Source organism: Salmo salar, chromosome ssa10 (genome assembly GCF_905237065.1).
Source record: "Salmo salar chromosome ssa10, Ssal_v3.1, whole genome shotgun sequence".
Taxonomy (NCBI): Eukaryota; Metazoa; Chordata; class Actinopteri; order Salmoniformes; family Salmonidae; genus Salmo; species Salmo salar.
This window is the reverse complement of record NC_059451.1, coordinates 31,643,645-31,668,370: the sequence shown is the minus strand read 5'-3', so window position 1 is coordinate 31,668,370 and position 24,726 is coordinate 31,643,645. Positions and strand designations below refer to the sequence as shown.

General features: G+C 44.2%; 2 protein-coding genes across 3 annotated transcripts; one reads left to right on the top strand and one right to left on the bottom strand.

Annotated features, from left to right (window-relative positions):
• Nucleotides 1-1,964: 1,964 nt before the first annotated feature.
• LOC106560236 (lymphocyte expansion molecule) lies at nt 1,965-7,217 on the top strand. 2 transcript variants are annotated; one of them, XM_014122886.2, is made up of 10 exons: nt 1,965-2,734; nt 2,854-2,941; nt 3,131-3,304; nt 3,383-3,502; nt 3,759-3,899; nt 5,853-5,996; nt 6,089-6,262; nt 6,420-6,551; nt 6,632-6,762; nt 6,951-7,216. In XM_014122886.2, exons 1-10 carry the CDS (start codon nt 2,685-2,687, stop codon nt 7,036-7,038), a joined length of 1,242 nt encoding a protein of 413 aa, XP_013978361.2. In that variant the 5' UTR covers nt 1,965-2,684; the 3' UTR covers nt 7,039-7,216. The 2 variants fall into 2 exon arrangements, with proteins under 2 accessions (XP_013978361.2, XP_013978360.2); XM_014122885.2 differs by having other exon boundaries at nt 1,965-2,941; nt 6,951-7,217.
• Nucleotides 7,218-9,661: 2,444 nt separating this feature from the next.
• On the bottom strand, nt 9,662-23,841 carry LOC106560235 (delta(24)-sterol reductase). Its single transcript, XM_014122880.2, is given in 9 exon segments — nt 9,662-10,082; nt 10,278-10,456; nt 10,722-10,919; nt 14,147-14,290; nt 14,425-14,685; nt 20,063-20,181; nt 22,504-22,618; nt 22,713-22,865; nt 23,325-23,841. Coding segments are annotated over 9 exon segments (1,551 nt in total). The 5' UTR covers nt 23,553-23,841; the 3' UTR covers nt 9,662-9,928.
• Between the last annotated feature and the right edge of the window lie 885 nt (nt 23,842-24,726).

Here is a 24,726-nt window from a genome sequence, read left to right as displayed (position 1 = left end):
TAAATTGTTTTTGGTATATTTTAGTTGTCACTGTATTAGACTATGCACATAGGTGATTTGATGATGTTGAAATGTTGAAGTTGAAATGGTGCTGGAATAGTGGAGTCAGCTCCTGTTTTCTTTGAAACTTGTGGTAACTCTCCCTTGGTTCTAAATCAATAGTTGTTTAATAGTCTGAAAATATCAGGAACATTAACTTACCTGACCATGCTGTCGGTCATGTAACTGTTTGTTACATGCAATAAATACGCTTTGCGCACTTCACCCAACAGAGGTTGCTCTCCGGTTTTGTGAAGAAACAAAGGTGTGAATTATTCTGCCAGTGTCTTCTTATTGTATCGGCCTTAGGCCTACATAACATGGTCGCAAGCCATATGAACTAACAGGTTATATAGCAAAAAACACAATTATCACAACCCATTGGCTGTAATATGGCTTTTTATTCTTGCTTGGCTTCCCCAGTGATTTGACTCACGCACTGCTACTGCAACTAACTAGGGATTTTCCGTGGGGTTGATATATAATTTACTGGTATTCAACTTTGTATGACGAGAGTTCTTTGTAGTCTATTTTCCTGTTTATTATCTCCAGCATCATGATGATGACGTCTAGAAGCTGATATCGAATATCCGAAACCGCACATTCGGAACCGCACGTCCGGAACCGCCCTGCCAGGGTTGCCAGGTAAAGCTAAGACTTCTCTCCCTTTAACTACTCAAAACCCGCCCATAAACCCTAAAAACTAGCCCACATTGTTTTTGCTGCAGCAAGATGAGTTGCCACATTTAGCCAATTAACCCTTTTTCTATAACGTTATCCAGCAATTATGAGGAATATCAAAGTCATTTGTAACGATGTAAGAAGCTAAATTTGGTTTTCCATAAAAATAATAGGTCTAATTATTGCGAGCTAACCGTGACTAATAAAGGAATTTCAATATGTCGCCAGATCATGTTCCATAAATGGATGTTGATTTAACTTGTTTGACTGCTATGATTGTAAATAAATCCCTTATACGCATGTGCATAACTATAGATAAATCCAACAGGAGAGTGAGGGATGAAAGTTGGACTGATCATCTCGAAATCTCTGTGCAAGAAGCACATGGACGAACTTCAAAATAATGTTAAAACTATTTTCTGGTGATTGTGCCGTTATTATGTGCCAGATGTTAAGACTACAAACCATTATATATGGCCCATTAGCGAGATTGACTTGTCATTTCAATAGGCATAGGCTAGGCCTACTAAAATCTGAGTTTATGATTGTAATTAAATTTGGTTTAGTTATGTTAATTGCAAGTAGCCTATAGCCCCTGATAGCCTACATTAGCTTAGGCAAGATGTAAAATGAACGATTTAGCAGCTTGCTTCGACAGACTAATGTATTTAACATGAATAGCGAGGCGATTTCGAGGTAAGAAGTGCTTCTGTTGCCCGATAGCCTGTTGGAAGAGGCTACCGAGGATGGGGTCTTAATTTCAATCACTAAATCGTATATTCAGAATATGGATATGAACTGAATAGACCTATGTTTGTCAACAGCCAGTGTTTTTTTGTTTGTTTTAAACCTGTAGCCTAATCTGTGTAGCCTAATCTGATTGACTGTTACCTTCAATCTAATGTATTCTAACAGTTGATTGAGCTGTGACCATGATTGATAACTTCCAATTTCATTAACTAAACATGGCCATTAATAATTGCATAATAACACAAGGCTACAACAACAACAAACTGAAGTTATAGGCTATTTATTCAATCAGTTTGCCAGCTCCGGTAGGCTACAACAGATGTATCACTCTCCACATTCAATGTCAGTTTCATTGTGTACTTTTCCTTATGTCAGAAGCATGCAAGTCAGTTCCAAATCTTCCATTTAAAATTTCCAATCGCGCAGCACACGAGACCAAAGAACGGAGCATGCGTAAAACCCTTTTCTTTGTGGTTTTCCATAAGAAAAGTCGACAAAAGAATGCAGTTTAAACCACCTCCGAACGACTTTATCTAATGCACTCTAGAGTGCCTAAAGTCATTTTATTTCTGTGCATTGTCGCCTTATTTCTTGATGCACATCAGTTCATAGCGCGTTAATATGTTTTATGGAAAAAGGGTTGGGAATAGGTGTCTCCATAATGACAATCCAAATAGCATACGGTTGGGAATAGGTGTCTCCATAATGACAATCCAAATGGCCTACCTACAACTGGTAAAAAGTTGTCATGACGTGCGCGCGTGCTGCTCATGTGACTCCTGCGTGCTGCAGCGCTCAGTCTCAACATAGTCTCAGTCTCCGCCCCCTCCCCACCACTCACACACTCAGCAACAGGCTGCCTTACTACCTGATAGTAAGCAGCAGCAGGTCACAGTGAAATATATATTTTTAAGAAAAATGCCATGGCGGCCGCGGTGCAATTTAGAAGTAGCCCAAAAACCCGCAACCCGCGATCAATACAGTTTGACCCGCGACATCGTTTTGAAAGTAGCCCAATTTGGCAGCAAACTTGAGATCGCAACCCTGCCTGCCAGAGTGCTGCTGTATAAAAAGAGAATAAAGATAGAATTCGCGTTGCTAGGAGATACTATCAACAATACATTATGGGATATTCGTATACGTCACTGTTGCATAGCTACGTCTGTCAAAAACACAGGTCTCATTTCTTGTGTCAGGGGAGGCTAAAATAAACAATGGCTGAAAAAAAGTTCAAAGGAGCCCCGTTTGGAACACAGACAGCGAGGTAAGACATTAAACAAGCGCCAAAAGGAAGTGGCGAATCATGGAGATTAATAAGGGAAACAATATGGATGTTATCCGTAGCTCCACCGGCCTGATGTCTTACTGCAATGTGCTGTGCAGGTTTGATGTGTCAGCGGTCCATCCAGCCAATAAGAGAGTAGGGACCTACACAGAGATCCCCTACTGCAAAAATATGACCAATGACCTGGTATGACTTGTAACTCCAAATCTCTCTCTCTCTCTCTCTCTCTCAATTCAATTCAATGGGTTTTATTGGCATGGGAAACATATGTTTACATTGCCAAAGCAAGTGAAATAACTCTCAAACTTCCTCTTAATGCTTCAAAATCACAACAAACATTTTCTCTTATAAGGATATGTGTGTTGTTTATGTCAGGAGCGGCGGCTGGGCCCGGGGTCGTATGAAGCTGCAGGCCGTGGGGACTTCAGTGAACGGTCGGTGGCAGAGCGGGCCAAAGGGCCGGGGTGGCAGAGGGCCCAGGAGACTGCCAGGTTGGCAGCCATACCTCACCTCCTCTACAGGGAGGCATGGGAAAACAAACGCTTCCTGGTGGGTCACACACACATGCACGCACGTGTGCACACACACACCTGACCGCTAACCTCTGTCTCTCTGTCTGTCCCATAGAAAACTAAAGTGGGTCCAGGAACCTACAGAGTAGCAGACTTTATAGAGGAGCTGCAGAAGAAACCAGGCAGTGTGAGAGGAGTGTGTGACAGCAGGGAAGAGCGGTTCAGAAACGCACAGGTACCACAACACACACACACACACACACACACACACACACACACACACACACACACACACACACAGAGGTACCACAGTGCACCACTAGAGGGCAGGAGGACACAATATGTTATACTCAGCATACTGTTGCTAGGTCACATGTTAACACCATGTTAATAGCAGGTGTGAACTGGCTACAAACGACTAAGATCAATCTTTCTCCGTGTTACTCAAAGTGCCTTACACCCCAACCCCTTCTCAAACTCTGTGTGTACAGAGCTGGACGCCAGGCCCTGGTTGCTATGGTAATGGGGGTGTTCCATGGGCAGCGCTGGAAGAGAAAAGGTCGGGGTCAAATGGGGCTCCCAGCATGCACCTCAGCTCCTCGCTGCAACGCTTCCCAGAAGGCAACAGTACGGTACGACAAACACACACAACACTATAACTGAAAACAACAAGGTATAGGTTACTTATGCAATAAGGCACGAGGGGGTGTGGTTTATGGCCAATAAACCACGGCTAAGTGATGTTCTTAAGCACGACACAACGCAGAGTGCCTGGATACAGCCCTTAGCCGTGGTATATTGGCCATATACCACAAACCCCCAAGGTGCCTTATTGCTATTATAAACTGGTTACCAACATACAGTGGGGGAAAAAAGTATTTGATCCCCTACCGATTTTGTACGTTTTCCCACTGATAAAGAAAGGATCAGCCTATAATTTTAATGCTAGGTTTATTTGAACAGTGAGAGACAGAATAACAACAAAAATATCCAGAAAAACGCATGTCAAAATTTTATAAATTGATTGAGAGGTATTTGACCCCCTCTCAATCAGAAAGATTTCTGGCTCCCAGGTGTCTTTTATACAGGTAACGAGCTGAGATTAGGAGCACACTCTTAAAGGGAGTGCTCCTAACCGCAGCTTGTTACCTGTAAAAAAGACACCTGTCCACAGAAGCAATCAACCAATCAGATTCCAAGCTCTCCACCATTGCCAAGACCAAAGAACTCTCCAAGGATGTCAGGGACAAGATTGTAGACCTACACAAGGCTGGAATGAGCTACAAGACCATCGCCAAGCAGCTTGGTGAGAAGGTGACAACATTTGGTGCGATTATTCGCAAATGGAAGAAACACAAAAGAACTGTCAATATCCCTCGGCCTGGGGCTCCATGCAAGATCTCACTTCGTGGGGTTGCAATGATCATGAGAACGGTGAGGAATCAGCCCAGAACTACACGGGGGGATCTTGTCAATGATCTCAAGGCAGCTGGGACCATAGTCACCAAGAAAATAATTGGTTACACACTACGCCGTGAAGGACTGAAATCCTGCAGTGCCCGCAAGGTCCCCCTGCTCAAGAATACATATACATGCCCGTCTGAAGTTTGCTAATGAACATCTGAATGATTCAGAGGACAACTGGTGAAAGTGTTGTGGTCAGATGAGACCAAAATGGAGCTCTTTGGCATCAACTCAACTCGCCGTGTTTGGAGGAGGAATGCTGCCTATGACCCCAAGAACACCATCTCCATCATCAAACATGGAGGTGGAAACACTATTCTTTGGGGGTGTTTTTCTGCTAAGGTGACAGGACAACTTCACCGCATCAAAGGGACGATGGACGGGGCCATGTACCGTCTAATCTTGGGTGAGAACATCCTTCCCTCAGCCAGGGCATTGAAAATGGGTCGTGGATGGGTATTCCAGCATGACAATGACCCAAAACACACGGCCAAGGCAACAAAGGAGTGGCTCAAGAAGAAGCACATTAAGGTCCTGGAGTGGCCTAGCCAGTCTCCAGACCTTAATCCCATAGAAAATCTGTGGAGGGAGCTGAAGGTTCGAGATGCCAAACGTCAGCCTTGAAACTTTAATGACTTGATCTGCAAAGAGGAGTGGGACAAAATCCCTCCTGAGATGTGTGCAAACCTGGTGGCCAACTACAAGAAACGTCTGACCTCTGTGATTGCCAACAAGGGTTTTGCCACCAAGTACTAAGTCATGTTTTGCAGAGGGGTCAAATACTTATTTCCCTCATTAAAATGCAAATAATTTTATAACATTTTTGACATGCGTTTTTCTGGATTTTTGTTGTTGTTATTCTGTCTCTCACTCTTCAAATAAACCTACCATTAAAATGATAGACTGATCATTTCTTTGTAAGTGGGCAAACTAACAAAATCAGCAGGGAATCAAATACTTTTTCCCCCCACTGTAATTAGAGCATTAAAAATAAACGTTTTGTTATGCCCGTGTAAATGGTCTGATATACCATGGCTGTCAACCAATCAACATTCAGGGCTCGAACCACACAGTTTATAAAACTTGCTATACTACAACTAACTGTGTGTGCGTCTGTGTAGGACTGTGGGCTGAGTCCCTGTACCTATACTCTAAAGAGCAGCACAGAGGCGTTGTTGGCCAGCGGCAGCAGCAGGAGAGGTGCATATGACCTCTTCACTGGACCACGAGACAAACCCATCACCGCTGGATACTTCGCTACCCCGGTAACACACTCTTACATCACACACACCTCAGAACACATAAAACTGCGAGGGACCACCACCAACTTATTGTGTGTGTGTGTGTACATGTGTAGAAGTGTGTAAATCTAACTCCAGGGGAGTACCCTAGTGGGTGTGGGGGCTTTGGAGAGGAGTTGTGTCGTCGTGAAAAGCGGAACCACGGTGTGTTTGGAATGTTGGATCAGTACCCAGTTGTTCCAACAGAGAGAATCTACCACAGCACCCCGTCCCAATGCTCTCGACCTGCTGTGAGTACCCTAACCTCTGACCCCTAACCCTGCCCCAATGCTCTCCAACCATTCTAGCTAACCTTTAACATCCAACCCCTGCCCCAAAAGGTGAAAGAAAAAATATAATATCCTTCTCTTCTCCCTCTATCCCTCCTTTCTATCCCTCTTCACTCAGACGTTCCCAGGGCCAGGGTGGTATGAGGTCGTCTCTCCACAGTCCCGTACAGAGAGTCACACCCATCCCCCCTTCCTCTCCTCTGCCCCCCGTGCCAGCCATAGGACAGAGAGATTGCAGAATGGAAATTATGTGAGTTAAGCCTAACCTTCACCTCTAACTCTGACCTCTAACCCTGTCCCCTGAACTCTAACATCCTCTCTTCCAATCAGAGCATGGTTGGTCCTGGTCGTTATGACATTGCAGAAAAGGGGCGGAGTAAGACTAACAATGGCTACACCTCCTCCTTCAGTTCCCGGACACAGAGATATCTTCACAAACCAGACAGAGACAAACACACACAGTAAGACACACACACATGCACATACAGTGATACCTCACCTGAAATTAAAGAAATATCAAATTTTCTATCAGTATACAGTGAGTGTATGCTGTATGCTGAGGGTCTATATGGAATGATGGGAATAAGGCTCCGATTGTGCTGATGTGTGTGTGTGTGTGTGTGTGTGTGTATTGCTCTGTGTGTTTCAGGGAGAGGTTGCGTGCGATAAATGTTCCGGTGGACAGACTGAGCTTCCTGGTGCCGCCCGGAAGGAACACTTTGATGAAATCAGCTTAAACACACACACACACATCGAAGCAGCATGGAACAAAGACTCCGGATACATGTTACAACCCATCAGATTTCAAGTTTAGTTTTTCAACTACACTGCTCAAAAAAATAAAGGGAACACTTAAACAACACAATGTAACTCCAAGTCAATCACACTTCTGTGAAATCAAACTGTCCACTTAGGAAGCAACACTGATTGACAATAAATTTCACATGCTGTTGTGAAAATGGAATAGACAACAGGTGGAAATTATAGGCAATTAGCAAGACACCCCCAATAAAGGAGTGGTTCTGCAGGTGGGGACCACAGACCACTTCTCAGTTCCTATGCTTCCTGGCTGATGTTTTTGTCACTTTTGAATGCTGGCGGTGCGTTCACTCTAGTGGTAGCATGAGACGGAGTCTACAACCCACACAAGTGGCTCAGGTAGTGCAGCTCATCCAGGATGGCACATCAATGCGAGCTGTGGCAAGAAGGTTTGCTGTGTCTGTCAGTGTAGTGTCCAGAGCATGGAGGCGCTACCAGGAGACAGGCCAGTACATCAGGAGACGTGGAGGAGGCCGTAGGAGGGCAACAACCCAGCAGCAGGACCGCTACCTCCGCCTTTGTGCAAGGAGGAGCAGGAGAAGCACTGCCAGAGCCCTGCAAAATGACCTCCAGCAGGCCACAAATGTGCATGTGTCTGCTCAAACGGTCAGAAACAGACTCCATGAGGGTGGTATGAGGGCCCGACGTCCACAGGTGGGGGTTGTGCTTACAGCCCAACACCGTGCAGGACGTTTGGCATTTGCCAGAGAACACCAAGATTGGCAAATTCGCCACTGGCGCCCTGTGCTCTTCACAGATGAAGCAGGTTCACACTGAGCACATGTGACAGACGTGACAGAGTCTGGAGACGCCGTGGAGAACGTTCTGCTGCCTGCAACATCCTCCAGCATGACCAGTTTGGCGGTGGGTCAGTCATGGTGTGGGGTGTCATTTCTTTGGGGGGCCGCACAGCCCTCCATGTGCTCACCAGAGGTAGCCTGACTGCCATTAGGTACCAAGATGAGATCCTCAGACCCCTTGTGAGACCATATGCTGGTGCGGTTGGCCCTGGGTTCCTCCTAATGCAAGACAATGCTAGACCTCATGTGGCTGGAGTGTGTCAGCAGTTCCTGCAAGAGGAAGGCATTGATGCTATGGACTGGCCCGCCCGTTCCCCAGACCTGAATCCAATTGAGCACATCTGGGACATCATGTCTCGCTCAATCCACCAACGCCACGTTACACCACAGACTGTCCAGGAGTTGGCGGATGCTTTAGTCCAGGTCTGGGAGGAGATCCCTCAGGAGACCATCCGCCACCTCATCAGGAGCATGCCTAGGCATTGTAGGGAGGTCATACAGGCACGTGGAGGCCACACACACTACTGAGCCTCATTTTGACTTGTTTTAAGGACATTACATCAAAGTTGGATCAGCCTGTAGTGTGGTTTTCCACTTTAATTTTGAGTGTGACTCCAAATCCAGACCTCCATAGGTTGATAAATTGGATTTCCATTGATTATTTTTGTGTGATTTTGTTGTCAGCACATTCAACTATGTAAAGAAAACAGTATTTAATAAGATTATTTCTTTCATTCAGATCTAGGATGTGTTGTTTAAGTGTTCCCTTTATTTTTTTGAGCAGTATATATCAAAATCAATATTGATCAACATGAGATGTTTTTATGTTTGGTAGAAAGTAGTAGAGATTTGCTGTTGACAAAACAAACGTTATTATCATACACCAACAAAAACATTTGTGGACAATAGCAGTGATCTCCTTTCTCTTTGCCAGGCAGTAGAAATAACCAGGTTAGGGTTGGGGGTCAGAACATGTTAGGGGCTTAGAGGTCAGAACAGGCAGGTGTTGAGGTTAGTGGTCAGAAGTTGTACACTACCATTCAAAAGTTTGGGGTCACTCAGAAATGTCCTTGTTTAGTTTTTCTTTAAAGCAAAAAAATTTGCCTCAAAATGGCCAGAAACAAAGAGCTTTCTTCTGAAACTCGTTGGTCTATTCTTGTTCTGAGAAATGAAGGCTATTCCATGCAAGAAATTGCCAAGAAACGGAATATCTCGTACAACGCTGTGTACTACTCCCTTCACAGAACAGCGCAAACTGTCTCTAACCAGAATAGAAAGAGGAGTGGGAGGACCCGGTGCACAACTGAGCAAGAGGACAAGTACATTAGTGTCTCTTTGTATCAATGTCTATACAGGTAACAAACTGAGATTAGGAGCACTCCCTTTAAGAGTGTGCTCCTAATCTCAGCTCGTTACCTGTATACAAGACACCTGGGAGCCAGAAATCTTTCTGATTGAGAGGGGGTCAAATACTTATTTCCCTCATTAAAATGCAAATCAATTTATAACTTTTTTGACATGCGTTTTTTCTGGATTTTTTTGTTGTTATTTTGTCTCTCACTGTTCAAATAAACCTACCATTAAAATTATAGACTGATATTTTCTTTGTCATTGGGCAAACGTACAAAATCAGCAGGGGATCAAATACTTTTTTCCCTCACTGTATGTAGATATTCCATAAAAAAATCTGCTGTTTCCAGCTACAATAGTCATTTACAACATTAACAATGTCTACACTGTATTTCTGATCAATTTGATGTTATTTTAATGGACAAAAAATGTGCTTTTCTTTCAAAAACAAGGACATTTCGAAGTGACCCCAAACTTTTGAACACTAGTGTATATCAAAACAGGCTGGTGTTAAGGCTGTATTTGTTTCATCAGCACATTCACATTCACTGGGCTTTACAATACAAACAGGCAGAGAACACTCCTTAAAGGCTCTAATCTTCATCGTGTTACTAGTGGGAGGGCAGATGATAAAGGATCAGGGGTTAGTGGTCAGAGGTCAGTGTCGTGCAGCTTTGCAGATCTTGTCGTATACCTCAGGGAAAGCGTCCTGACAGCCCAGCTCCTTTCTCAGACGGTGATACAACGTCCCGTCAAACATTTCCCAGAACTCACTACGCTCCATGTAAACATCAGCATACAGCATCTGGAACCTACACACACACACACACACACACACACACACACACACACACACACACACACACACACACACACACACACACACACACACACACACACACGTCAGCACAATCGGAGCCTTATTCCCATCATTCCATATAGACCCTCAGCATACAGCTGTTGGGGTGCGTAAGGGTTTGTGTGTGTGTGTGTGTACAGAAACTCACCCATGCACCTCTCTGACAAACTGCTCCAGCTGTCTACATGAGGCTTTAGCCTGGAAGTGTTTAACCCTGGGTTCTCCGTACGCTCCGATGTCCACATACAGCTCTGCCTCCTCACCTTTAGGATGAACCATCCCCCGGCCCAGGGGGAGCACGAAAGGACACAACCACAGAGGGTACACCTGCAGGGAGGGGCATACCAACTTAGTTACACCCCTACAATGAGACAGTTACACCCTCAAACGAGATATACCAACTCAGTCAGTCCCCTAAAATTCGATATACTGTTCCAACTCATTCACACCCCTAAAATGAGATATACCAACTCAGTCACACTTGTGTGTATAATGTATTAGGGTATGTTACGTTGAGGAAGCATGCAATGTAGCTATGTGTCTTATGTGAAATGTACTAGTTTGTGTGTGTGTGTGTGTGTGTGTGTCTTACATGGATGTCCTGGTGGAAGCGTGCGATAGCGGTCTGGATGTGTTTCATGGGGACCAGCATGTCCTGGACAACATGGTGCTGCTCATACAGTTGTCTGATGTTCTCTCCCTGGGTCAGCTTCAACAGAGAGATCTTAGGAGGAACCATCCACCCAAACAACCACCGGAACACTGGGTGGTTACCAAACGGGATGATGTCCTGGAGACAAAAACACACATTCATGTTTACAGCAATCAGCTTTCCAGCTCCACAGTTGTGTCCAGTAGGGAAAAACTGTTTTGAAATGGAGTGAAACACATTTTAGTTTTCTATTTCAGAAGGTTTGGCTGTTATATGTCCCACAGAACACAACCCTGGTTGGTCTATGTCTCATATAACGGGAGAGGTTGGGGGGGCTGTAAAACAGCCCCTTTACCCCACCTCCCCCCCTTCCTCCCCCAACAACAACATCATCCGTCTGTCAGAGAAAAACTCGGCATCATTTCGAACATAATTTAAGGTTATGGGAAGGAACAATTACCAGCAAACCACACATGGCTTCCTAATGACAGCGTGTGTGTGTGTCTGTGTACATTAGGGAGACTAATGCAGAGTTATGTGCTGGGGGAGGAGATGATGACATGCTGAAATCTGCAGGATAAAAGGGTCACTTTGAATCATCTGTCTAATGCACTGTGTGTGTGTGTGTATATGTATGTATGTGTATGTATATATGACAACTGTACCAGAATAAGATTGCGCCGAAGATGATGGCTGACGATTTACATGCTCCAAACTAACTGTGCTATTTTTTATTTATTTTTGGGCATTGTTTGTAACTTATTTTTAACTTATTTTGTACATAATGTTTCTGCTACCGTCTCTTATGACCGAAAATAACTTCTGGACATCAGAACAGCGATTACTCTCCACGAACTGGAAGAAGCTTTTTCCTTCAACACGTCCGATGAGAAGGATATACTGCTTTCCCGGGAACAGGCCCAAATCCCCATCATTTGCATGAAGAAAAGGGGGTGCAGATCGGGCTGCCTTCTGAGAATCTGTAGCCGAGCGAGTAAACTCCCACTGCTATCCGTTCTTCTGGCTAACATGCAATCATTGGAAAATAAAATTGATGACCTGCGATTACGATAATCCTATCAACGGGACATTAAAAACTGTAATACCTTATGTTTCACAGAGTTGTGGCTGAACGACGACACGGATAATATAGAGCTGGCGGGATTTTCCATGCACCGGCAGAACAGAGAAGCTACGTCTGGTAAAACAAGGGGTGGCGGTGTGTGTCTATTTGTCAATAACAGCTGGTGCGCGATGTCTAATATTAAAGAAGTCTCGAGGTATTGCTCACCTGAGGTAGAGTGCCTTACGATAAGCTGTAAACCACACTATCTACCAAGAGAGTTCTCATCTATATTATTTGTAGCCATCTATTCACCACCACAGACCAATGCTGGCACTAAGACCGCACTCAACCAACTCTATAAGGCCATCAGCAAACAAGAAAATGGTCATCCAGAAGCGGCGCTCCTATTGGCCAAGGACTTTAATGCAAGCAAAATTAAATCCGTTTTACCAAATTTTTACCAGCATGTGCAACCAGGGGGGAAAAAAACTACAGACCACCTTTACTCCACACAGAGACGCATACAAAGCTCTCCCCCGCCCTCCATTTAGCAAATCTGACCATAATTCTATCCTCCTGATTCCTGCTTACAAGCAAAAACTAAAGTACCAGTGAATCGCTCAATACGGAAGTGGTCATCGGCTTCATCAATAAGTGCACTGACGATACCATCCCCACAGTGACCGTACGTACATATCCCAACCAAAAGCCATGGATTACAGGCAACAGCCGCATCGAGCTAAAGGCAAGAGCTGCCACTTTCAAGGAGCGGGACAGTAATCCGGACGCTTATAAGAAATCCTGCTATGCCCTCAGATAAACCATCAAACAAGCAAAGCGTCAATACAGGATGAAGATTGAATCCTACTACACCGGCTCTGACGCTCGTCGGATGTGGCAGGGCTTGAAAACTATTACGGACTACAAAGGGAAACCCAGAAGCAAGCTGCCCAGTGACGCGAGCCTACCAGACGAGCTAAATGACTTTTATGCTCGCTTTGAGGCAAGCAACACTGAAGCATGCACGAGGGCACCAGCTGTTCTGGATGACTGTGTGATAACACGCTTGGTAGTCGATGTGAGCAAGACCTTTAAACAGGTCAACATTCACAAAGCCGCGGGTCCAGACGGATTACCAGGATGTGTACTAAAAGCATGCGCGGACCAACTGGCAAGTGTCTTCATTGACATTTTCAACCTCTCCCTGACTGAGTCTGTAATACCTACATGTTTCAAGCAGACCACCATAGTCCCTGTGCCCAAGGAAGCAAAAGTAACCTGCCTAAATGATTACCACCCGTAGCATTCCCTTCGGTAGCTATGAAGTTCTTTGAAAGGCTGGTCATGGCTCACATCAACAGCTTCCTCCTGGATACCGTAGACCCACTCTTCGCATACTGCCCCAACAGATGACGCAGTCTCAATCGCACTCCACACTGCCCTTTCCCATCTAGACAAAAGGAACACCTATGTGAGAATGCTGTTAATTGACTACAGCTCAGTGTTCAACACCATAGTGCCCATGAAGCTCATCACTAAGCTAAGGACCCTGGGACTAAACACCTCCCTCTGCAACTGGATCCTCGACTTCCTGACTGGCCGCTCCCAGGTGTTAAAGGTAGGCAACAACACGTCGGCCACGCTAATCCTCAACACTGGGGCCCCTCAGGGATGTGTACTTAGTTCCCTCTTGTACTCCTTGCTCAACCACTACTGCGTGGCCAAACACGACTCCAACATCATCATTACATTTACTGACGACACAACAGTGGTAGGCCTGAGAACCGACAATGACGAGACAGCCTATTAGGACTGTTTTCTCTGCTACCGCACGGCAGGTGGTCCCGGAGCGCCAAGTCTTGGACCGGGGGGCTCCTTGGCAGCTTCTATCCCCAAGTCATGGGACTGCTGAACAATTAATAAAATGGCCACCAGACTATTTACATTGACACCACCACCCCTCCTCCATTTGTTTTGTACGCTGCTGCTACTCGCTGTTTGTTGTCTATGCATGGTCACTTCACCCCAACCTACATGTACAGATTACCTCAACTGACCTGTACCCCCACGTACTGACTCGGTACCGGTACCAACCTCTATGTGGCCTCGTTATTGTTATTTTATTGTGTTACTTATATTTTTTTACTAGTTTATTTGGTAAATATTTTAACTTCTTGAACGGCACTGTTGGTTAAGGGCTTATAAGTAAGCATTTCATGGTAAGGTCTACACTTGTTGTATTCGGCGCATGTGACAAGTAAAATTAGATTTTGATGTGTATGTGTGTGTATGTGTGTACCTGGAGCTCCCAGAAGATGGATCGTGTGTGTCTGTGGTAGTAGTGGCGTAGAGGGATGTACTCCACTGCTGTGTTGTTCTCCGCCAGGTATCTCTCAACGTGCTTGAAGAACCACGGCTTATAGTGCAGGCCGATCCTGTTGATCTGAAACACACACAGACACACACAGTGCAGGGTTATGGTTAGATATTTTAGACAGACAGCACTCTTCTCCTCTATTGTCCTTCTGAGCGTACCTTATCATTCTTCCTCTATTTCTCTCTTTTTCTCTTTCTCACCTTGTCCGGTTCAGCCGAGTCAGTCATAGTGCCAGTCATGATAACAGCTTCGTAAAGTGAGTACTGCAGTCCTACAAACGTGTTGTTCTTGTCCTCAGATGCCTCACTGAAACGACGGCAGATGTTCTCCAGCCCTCTGATTGGCTCATACTGCAGACGAACCCAATACCTTGCCGGGACGATCTTTATCTCTGCAGCAACCAGGAACCCCAGAGTTCCACAGGACCATGGAACTGCGTGGAACAGGTCAGAGTTCTCTTCCTGTTACAGAACACACACACACACACACACACACACACACACACACACACACACACACACACACACACACACACACACACACACACACACACACACACACACACACACACACACACACACACACACACACACACACACACACACACACACACACACACACAGACATCAGTTCCCCTCCTGTAAGAGAGCCACATAGCAGATTGCAGAAGCAATCCTCCTTCTTTCTCCTTTCCTTCTCTCTCTCTCTAGTTGTACTGTGGACCCTTTGTTTCCAGATTAACTGCCATTTCCAGTGGTGTTGGCTTTATGTTTTCTAAAGGACTATAGGTCTGTAGCTTTGCTCTGTTAGTTACAGAACTGGAGGCCTGTAGCATTGCTCTGTTAGTTACATAACTGGAGGCCTGTAGCATTGCTCTGTGAGCTCCAGAAATGGAGGCCTTTAGCATTGCTCTGTGAGCTCCAGAACTGGAGGCCTGTAGCATTGCTCTGTGAGCTCGAGAACTGGAGGCCTGTAGCATTGCTCTGTGAGCTAAGGACTGGAGGTCTGTAGCATTGCTCTGTTAGTTACATAACTGGAGGCTGTAGCATTGCTCTGTGAGCTCCAGAAATGGAGGCCTGTAGCAGTGAACATCTACTTTTAAAAATCCACCTCTCTAAAAACAAGTCTCTCACTGTTTCCGCTTACTATAGATCACCCTCTGCCCGCAGCTGTGCTCTGGACACCATATGTGAACTGATTGCCCCCCATCTATCTTCAGAGCTTGTGCTACTAGGTGACCTAAACTGGGACATGCTTAACACCCCAGCCATCCTACAATCTAAGCTTGATGCCCTCAATCTCACACAAATTATCAATGAACCTACCAGGTACAACCCCAAAGCCGTAAACACAGGCACCCTCATAGATATCATCCTAACCAACTTGCCCTCTAAATTTCAACCAAGATCTCAGCGATCACTGCCTCATTGCCTGCATCCGTAATGGGTCAACGGTCAAACGACCTCCACTCATCACTGTCAAACGCTCCCTGAAACACTTCAGCGAGCAGGCCTTTCTAATCGACCTGGCCCGGGTATCCTGGAACGATATTGACCTCATCCCGTCAGTAGAGGATGCCTGGTTGTTATTTTTTTTTTTAAATGCCTTCCTCACCATCTTAAATAAGCATTTAGAACCAGGAACAGATATAGCCCTTAGTTCTCTCCAGACCTGACTGCCCTTAACCAACACAAAAACATCCTGTGGCATTCTGCATTAGCATCGAACATCCCCCTCTTTAAAGGGGGGGGACACTCTCGACCCAAACTTATACAGACCTATATCTATTCTACCCTGCCTTTCTAAGGTCTTCGAAAGCCAAGTTAACAAACAGATTACCGTCCATTTCGAATCCCACCGTACCTTCTCCGCTATGCAATCTGGTTTCAGAGCTGGTCATGGGTGCACCTCAGCCACGCTCAAGGTCCTAAACAATATCTTAACCGCCATCGATAAGAAACAATACTGTGCAGCCGTATTCATTGACCTGGCCAAGGCTTCGACGCCGTCAATCACCACATACTCATGGGCAGACTCAAAAGCCTTGGTTTCTCAAATGATTGCCTTGCCTGGTTCACCAACTACTTCTCTGATAGAGTTCAGTGTGTCAAATCGGAGGGCCTGTTGTCCGGGCCTCTGGTGGTCTCTATGGGGGTGCCACAGGGTTCAATTCTTAGGCGACTCTCTTCTCTGTATACATCAATGATGTCGCTCTTGCTGCTGGTGATTCTCTGATCCACCTCTAAGCAGACGACACCATTCTGTATACTTCTGGCCCTTCTTTGGACACTGTGTTAACAACCCCCCAGACGAGTTTCAATGCCATACAACTCTCCTTCCGTGGCCTCCAATTGCTCTGAAATACAAGTAAAACTAAATCGCTGCCTGCACCTGCCCGCCCGTCCAGTATCACTACCCTGGACGGTTCTGACTTAGAATATGTGGACAACTACAAATACCTAGGTGTCTGGCTAGACTGTAAACTCTCCTTCCAGACTCACATCAAACATCTCCAATCCAAAGTTAAATCTAGAATTGGCTTCCTATTTCGCAACAAAGCATCCTTCACTCATGCTACCAAACATACCCTTGTAAAACTGACCATCCTACCGATCCTCGACTTCGGCAGAGTCATTTACAAAATAGCCTCCATTACCCTACTAAATGAATTGGATGCAGTCTATCACAGTGCCATCCGTTTTGTCACCAAAGCCCCATATACTACCCACCACTGCGACCTGTACGCTCTCGTTGGCTGGCCCTCGCTTCATACTCATCGCCAAACCCACTGGCTCCAGGTCATCTACAAGACCCTGCTAGTAAAGTCCCCCCTTATCTTAGCTCGCTGGTCACCATAGCAGCACCCACCCGTAGCACACGCTCCAGCACATATATCTCACTGGTCACCCCCAAAGCCAATTCCTCCTTTGGCCGCCTCTCCTTCCAGTTCTCTGCTGCCAATGACTGGAACGACCTACAAAAATCTCTGAAACTGGAAACACTTATCTCCCTCTCTAGCTTTAAGCACCATCTGTCAGAGCAGCTCACAGATTACTGCACCTGTACATAGCCCATCTATAATTAGCCCAAACAACTACCTCTTCCTGTACTGTATTTATTTATTTTGCTCCTTTGCACCCCAGTATTTCTATTTTGCACATTCATCCACTGCAAATCTACCATTCCAGTGTTTTACTTGCTATATTGATTTTACTTCGCCACCATGGCCTACTTATTGCCTTTACCTCCCTTATCTCACCTCATTTGCTCACATTGTATATAGACTTATTTTTTCTACTGTTTTATTGACTATGTTTGTTTTACCCCATGTGTAACTCTGTGTTGTTGTATGTGCCGAACTGCTTTGCTTTATCTTGGCCAGGTCGCAGTTGTAAATGAGAACTTGTTCTCAACCTGCCTACCTGGTTAAATAAAGGTGAAATAAAAAAATAAATAAAAAAATTGCTCTGTGAGCTCCAGAACTGGAGGCCTGTAGCATTGCTCTGTGAGCTAAGGACTGGAGGCCTGTAGTAGAGGTCGACCGATTATGATTTTTCAACGCCGATACCGATTATTGGGGGCCCAAAAAAACTGCTACCGATTAATCGGCCTATTTATATTTTTATTTATTTGTAATAATGACAATTACAACAATACTGCATGAACACTTTTATTTTAACTTAATATAATACATCAATAAAATCAATTTAGCCTCAAATAAATAATGAAACATGTTCAATTTGGTTTAAATAATGCAAAAACAAAGTGTTGGAGAAGAAAGTAAAAGTGCAATATGTGCCATGTAAAAAAGCTAACGTTTAAGTTCCTTGCTCAGAACATGAGAACATATGAAAGCTGGTGGTTCCTTTTAACATGAGTCTTCAATATTCCCAGGTAAGAAGTTTTAGGTTGTAGTTATTATTGGAATTATAGGACTATTTCTCTTTATACCATTTGTATTTCATATACCTTTGACTATTGGATGTTCTTATAGGCACTATAGTATTACCAGTGTAAAAGTATAGCTTCCGTCCCTCTCCTCGCCCCTTAACATCGACAACAGCCAACCTCGAAGCATCGTTACCCATCGCTCCACAAAAGCCGCGGCCCTTGCAGAGCAAGGGGAACAACTACTTCAACGTCTCAGAGCGAGTGATGTCACCGATTTGAAACGCTATTAGCGCGCACCCCGCTAACTAGCTAGCCATTTCACATCGGTTACACCAGCCTAATCTCGGGAGTTGATAGGCTTGAAGTCATAAACAGCTCAATGCTTGAAGCACAGTGAAGAGCTGCTGGCAAATGCAGGAAAGTTTGAATGAATGCTTACGAGCCTGCTGCTGCCTACCACCGCTCAGTCAGACTGCTTTATCAAATATCAAATCATAGACTTAATTATAACATAATAACACACAGAAATACGAGCCTTAGGTCATTAATATGGTCAAATCCGGAAACTATCATTTCGAAAACAAAACGTTTATTCTTTCAGTGAAATACGGAACCGTTCCGTATTTTATCTAACGGGTGGCATCCCTAAGTCTAAATATTGCTGTTACATTGCACAACCTCGAATGTTATGTCATAATTATGTACAATTCTGGCAAATTAATTACGGTCTTTGTTAGGAAGAAATGGTCTTCACACAGTTCGCAACAAGCCAGGCGGCCCAAACTGCTGCAGATAACATAACTCTGCTTGCACGGAACGCAAGAGAAGTGACACAATTTCCCTAGTTAAAAGAAATTCATGTTAGCAGGCAATATTAACTAAATATGCAGGTTTAAAAATATATACTTGTGTATTGATTTTAAAGAAAGGCATTGATGTTTATGGTTAAGTACACATTGGCGCAACGACAGTGCTTTTTTCGCGAATGCGCTTGTTAAATCATCATCCGTTTGGCGAAGTAGGCTTTGATTCGATGAGAGATTAACAGGCACCGCATCGATTATATGCAACGCAGGACAAGCTAGATAAAGTAGTAATATCATCAACCATGTGTAGTTAACTAGTGATTATGTTAAGATTGATTGTTTTTCATAAGATAAGTTTAATGCTAGCTAGCAACTTACCCTGGCTTCTTGCTGCACTCGCGTAACAGGTAGTCAGCCTGCCACGCAGTCTCCTCGTGGAGTGCAATGTAATCGGCCACAATCGGTGTCCAAAAATGCGGATTACCGATTGTTATGAAAACTTGAAATCGGCCCTAATTAATCGGCCATTACGATTAATCGGTCAACCTCTAGCCTGTAGCATTGCTCTGTGAGCTAAGGACTGGAGGTCTGTAGCATTGCTCTGTTAGTTACATAACTGGATGTAGCATTGCTCTGTGAGCTCCAGAAATGGAGGCCTGTAGCATTGCTCTGTGAGCTCCAGAATTGGAGGCCTGTAGCATTACTCTGTGAGATCCAGAATTGGAGGCCTGTAGCATTGCTCTGTTAGTTACATAACTGGAGGCCTGTAGCATTGCTCTGTGAGCTCCAGAAATGGAGGCCTGTAGCATTGCTCTGTGAGCTCCAGAACTGGAGGCCTGTAGCATTGCTCTGAGCTACAGAACTGGAAGCCTGTAGCATTGCTCTGAGCTCCAGAATTGGACACCTGTAGCATTGCTCTGAGCTCCAGAATGGGACGCCTGTAGCATTGCTCTGAGCTACAGAACTGGAAGCCTGTAGCATTGCTCTGAGCTACAGAACTGGAAGCCTGTAGTTTTGCTCTGTTAGCTACAGAACTGGAAGCCTGTAGCATTGCTCTGTGAGCTACACAACTGGAGGTATTGCTCTGCTCCGACACCAAGGTTCTCTTAAAGATCTGAGCAGTAAAGAGAGCTCTGCTCACCTCAGTGCAGCGGACCAGGCTGCCGTCAGCCAGCACCAGCTCAAAGGCAACACAGATGTGCTGGAAGAGTCCGTAGATATGAGAGGATGACTCTATACCTGTACCCATCACCAGAGCTCCTGTAGATAGAGAGGGAGAGGGAGAGCGAGAAAGAGGGAGAGATGGGGTGGGTGGGTAGGCTTGATTATTTAGTAAACAAAAGACAATTGGGGCATACTAGTGCTCAGGGACACAGTCAATATACAACACCAACAATACAGGACACACAGACATACACAACAACAACACTTTAGGGACTTGGGGAACTCAATCTCCTCACAGGTGAAGCAGAGAGCAGCGTAAACACTCAAAACAGTTTGTCGGTTGTGTGTGTGTGTGTGTGTGTGTGTGTGTCATTCTCTGTGGTGCTCCAGATTAATCTACAGCATGCTGAAGAGAAAACATTAAGCTGTTGCTCTAACATTTATGGATCCGGAAAACCATTATGGAATCTGATCCAGGAGTGCTGTGCACTCCAAAGCCATTTCCTCTGAGTTTCACCCTCGGAACTCTACCATCTATAAACAATTGATCCTCTAATCCAATAAGAGAGGGTGATGATGCTCCTAACAGGAAATAAACAACCCTGATGGATAAGATGCCATGGAAACACTCAGCTACAGAGGGGTATACTACAAAGCAGAATCAATGAGTTAGCCAGCTAACTTTGATCAACAACCAGAAATAACTATTGATTTTCTGGTTCATTAAGAAAACTAAACATAAATATGTGTTTTTGGTTGTTGAGTCAATTAGTCCATGCCCATTTCAAGCTTATCTTTTTTTTTTTAAAGTTATTTCAGAATATATAGGCAAGTCAGCTGACTAACTCATTGATCCTGCTTTGTAGTATACCCCTCTGGATGACAATCGGTCAGTTGTTCTATAGAACAACAACAATATATACCACCATATATATATACACCATATAACACAGCCGACAACAATATATACCCAATGATTTATATATACGCTAGATGACTGACATGGGGCGCTGGGTTGAAGCCACCGTGCCACCCAGAAATGTTCCATACACACAAAAAGCTATGATCAGTATTTCTATTCGTAATAAAGCCATTTTGTGGAGAAAAACTCATTCTGATTGGCTGGGCCTGGCTCCCCAGTGGGTGGCCCTGGCTGCCAAGTGGGTGGGCCTATGCCCTAGAATCCATAGATTAGGGCCTAATTTATTTATTTCAATTGACTGATTTCCTTATATGAACTACAACAAGGTAAAATCTTTGAAATTCTTACATGTTCCGTTTATATACAGTACCAGTTAAATGTTTGGACACACCTACTCATTCAAGGGTTTTTCTTTATTTTTACTATTTTTATACATTGTAGAATAATAGTGAAGACATCAGAACTATGAAATAACACATATAGAATCATGTAGTAACCAAAAAAGTGTTAAACAAATCAAAATATATTTCATATTTGAGATTCTTCAAAGTAGCCACCCTTTGCCTTGATGACAGCTTTGCTCACTCTTGGCATTATCTGCCCCTAACTCGGACAACTCTGGGCCAATTGTGTGCTGCCCTATGGAACTCCCGGTCCTGGTCGGTTGTGAACCCCAGGCTGTAGTGACGCTGCAACACTACGTGTTTTAGACCGCTGCATCACTCGGGAGGCCTGCGTTTATATTTTTGTTCAGTATAAATTTTATTATGTGAACTAAACACTAAAATTAAAATAAATAGATGTAAAAACATTTTCCTTAAAGTATAATTTTACTGTCCCCACTACGACAAAAATACTTAAATACATATAATTTTGTCCTTAATTGAAATAGTGTAGAATTCCATCCATTCCTATGGAGGACTGCACCAACTGGGGAGTGCCAATATGGGCCGACAGTTGGCCAGGTTAAAATGCAGGCTACAGACAAAGGTGCTCCCATGTAAAATAGTGACGTCAGGGCCCTCATCTCTTCTAATTGCTCTCACACAGCTGTCACGTAAAGTCGCATCCTTGGGAAGTTGTGAAAGCTGAGGTATGGTTTTTGTTTGTTGTTGGAACAAAAAGGGACACTACAACAGCATCGGTGAGAGGATTGTGCCGCCATTATGCAAGCTTGATAATTCTGCGCTGTTGCTAGCGACCAGAACATAAACCAGAACATAAACAATACCACTTTGCTGAACTTCCGTTCTACAAACCTGGAAGCGTGAAAGAAGCCAATGGCCAATACATAGCATCAGCAATCTGGGGTTTATATACATCATTGCATATACCACCATATATACCATATAACAGCCATACAACAATATATACATTATAAACCATATAACTCAAAAACATACACAAAAACATATACCACTATACACCATAAAACCTGAGCCAACAATATTTGCTGATGATATGCAGATATAATGATAATGATATGCATAGCGTACCGACAGTGAGGTCGTCCAGTACTGGCAGCACAGGCAGCACAGGCAGAGTCCAGCCCAGTGAGTTGAAGAGAACAGTGATCTGACCCATGTTGACCAGGGGCTCCACACAAACCACCTGTTGTACATATACTTGCCCGGATCATACAGGTTTACACACACATACATACTTTTATATACAGAGCTACAGCGTGTGAGCGTGTTTGTCTTACCTGTCTCTGTGTGTCCACCTCCAGTATGTCCATCATGTTGATCATGATGTTCTTGTTAGTCTTCTTGTATTTCCCAACTCTGAGAGACAGTCAGCTAGCCGGTCGACCTGTACACATGTGAGTCTTCCCCCCCTCCTTCCTCCACACATGTACCTGCAACCCACACACAGTATCATATTGTATGTAAGTATTATGGCCTCTGCCTAAAGGTCTGGACCTTTATGGCACAGAAGGCACTGCACTTTCTCTGGGGTCTCTGATTAAAGCCCTACTCCTGCTATTCCCTATAAATCACTACAGAGCATTCGAGATGGAAGAAAGAATTTAAACTTTGTAAAAGACAGAAGGAAATACAGTATCTGATGCCATGCTCAAATACTGAGCTCCCAGAATGCACACACACACACACTGAACTCCAAGACCTATGCAGTGAATGCTGCAGTTTGTTATTCCTCTCGTTCATTCCCAAATCCCTCGTTCTTTCCAAAAATCCCTTTAGGAAGAGAGGGATTACAGTCTTTCCTCACCCCAGGAACCTCACAGCAGCCTCTCTCTCTCACACACACACACAAACACACACATTGTCGTTGTAATTTAGCCACGTGGATTTACCTGTCTCTGGATGTCCCGCACGCGCTGGTCGTGCTGTTTTGGCGCGGAACACATTTTGAAGGTGAGCCACGCGCGCATGTAATAATAGACATCAAATATGACTGAGAGCGGCAGCAGAAATAGACAGACGAATATCCATCTCTGGTGAACGATCACGTAGTCTAAGCCATTCACCTTGATCCACAACAGAAATAGAACTACCAGTCCACCGAGATACAACGGATCCATCCTATCCTCCCTGCGCTGCTGGTCTACTGGCCTGATGATGGTCTATTTAAGACTGTTCCAGAGAATAACTCCCTCCTAGGAACAATCGATTTTTCTATTGCCTTTAGTTAGGGAGCGAGCGAGCGATGCAAGATTTCTAAACTTCTGCTTTTTAAAATCCACATAGATTATCTATGCCAACACATACACACACATAAATGCACACATCACAACATAGACAGACAGGTGGGTAAATATTGAAGTTAGAATCCTGCCACTCCTGTCGTTTTCTCTGATAGGCGAGTCTGGCTGTGTGGTCGGCTAGCCCTGCCTCTGGCCGGCGCTCATTGGCTAAAGACGCGTCAATCGGGATGACTGCATTTGCTATGTTAGCGCGCTTCGTCCAATCAGAGAGCAGAAATCCCGTCACCCCATGCACCCGGCGCAAACCTTCATTAACATGCAACAGTTAAGTAATACAGTGTCAATAATACATTGTTAATAATACATTGTTAAAACCATTAAACTAAACTGATATCAAACTAGGCCTACAGTGGTTAACCATTATTTAAATAACCTATTTATTATAACTTACATCTAACTACCATAGTAATTATAGATTTTATATAGCGGTATTATATAACAATATTACTGCCATAAACCAGGTAATAAAACTCCCCTGATTATTACATGAAACTCTAACCAATGCAAAATCTAATGCATTTAACTATAGTGCTTTCAGAAAGTATTCACCACCCTTGACTTTTTCCACATTTTGTTGTGTTACAGCCTGAATTTAAAATTGATTACATTGAGATTTTTTGTCACTGGCCTAGACACAATACTCCATAATGTCAAAGTGGAATAATGTTTTTTAAATTTTTACAAATGAATAAAAGATGAAAAGATGAAATGTCTTGAGTCAATAAGTATTCAACCCCTTTGTTGTGGCAAGCCTAAGTACATTCAGGAGTAAAACGTTCCTTAAAAAGTCACATAAGTTGCATGGACTCATTCTGTGTGCAATAATAGTGTTTAACATGATTTTTAAATGGCTACCTCTTCTCTGTAGCCCACACACACAATTATATGTAAGGTCCCTCAGTGGAGCAGTGAATTTCAAACACAGATTCAACCACAAAGACCAGGGAGGTTTTCCAATGCCTCACAAAAAAGGGCACCTATTGGTAGATGG

Excerpts from the sequence above, each read along its gene's own strand:
- LOC106560236 (XM_014122885.2), top strand. The coding sequence starts at position 2,774 with ATGGAGATTAATAAGGGAAACAATATGGATGTTATCCGTAGCTCCACC. Across the intron at positions 2,942-3,130 it reads AAAATATGACCAATGACCTG|GAGCGGCGGCTGGGCCCGGG; the intron begins GTATGACTTGTA and ends TGTTTATGTCAG. Across the intron at positions 3,305-3,382 it reads GGGAAAACAAACGCTTCCTG|AAAACTAAAGTGGGTCCAGG; the intron begins GTGGGTCACACA and ends TCTGTCCCATAG.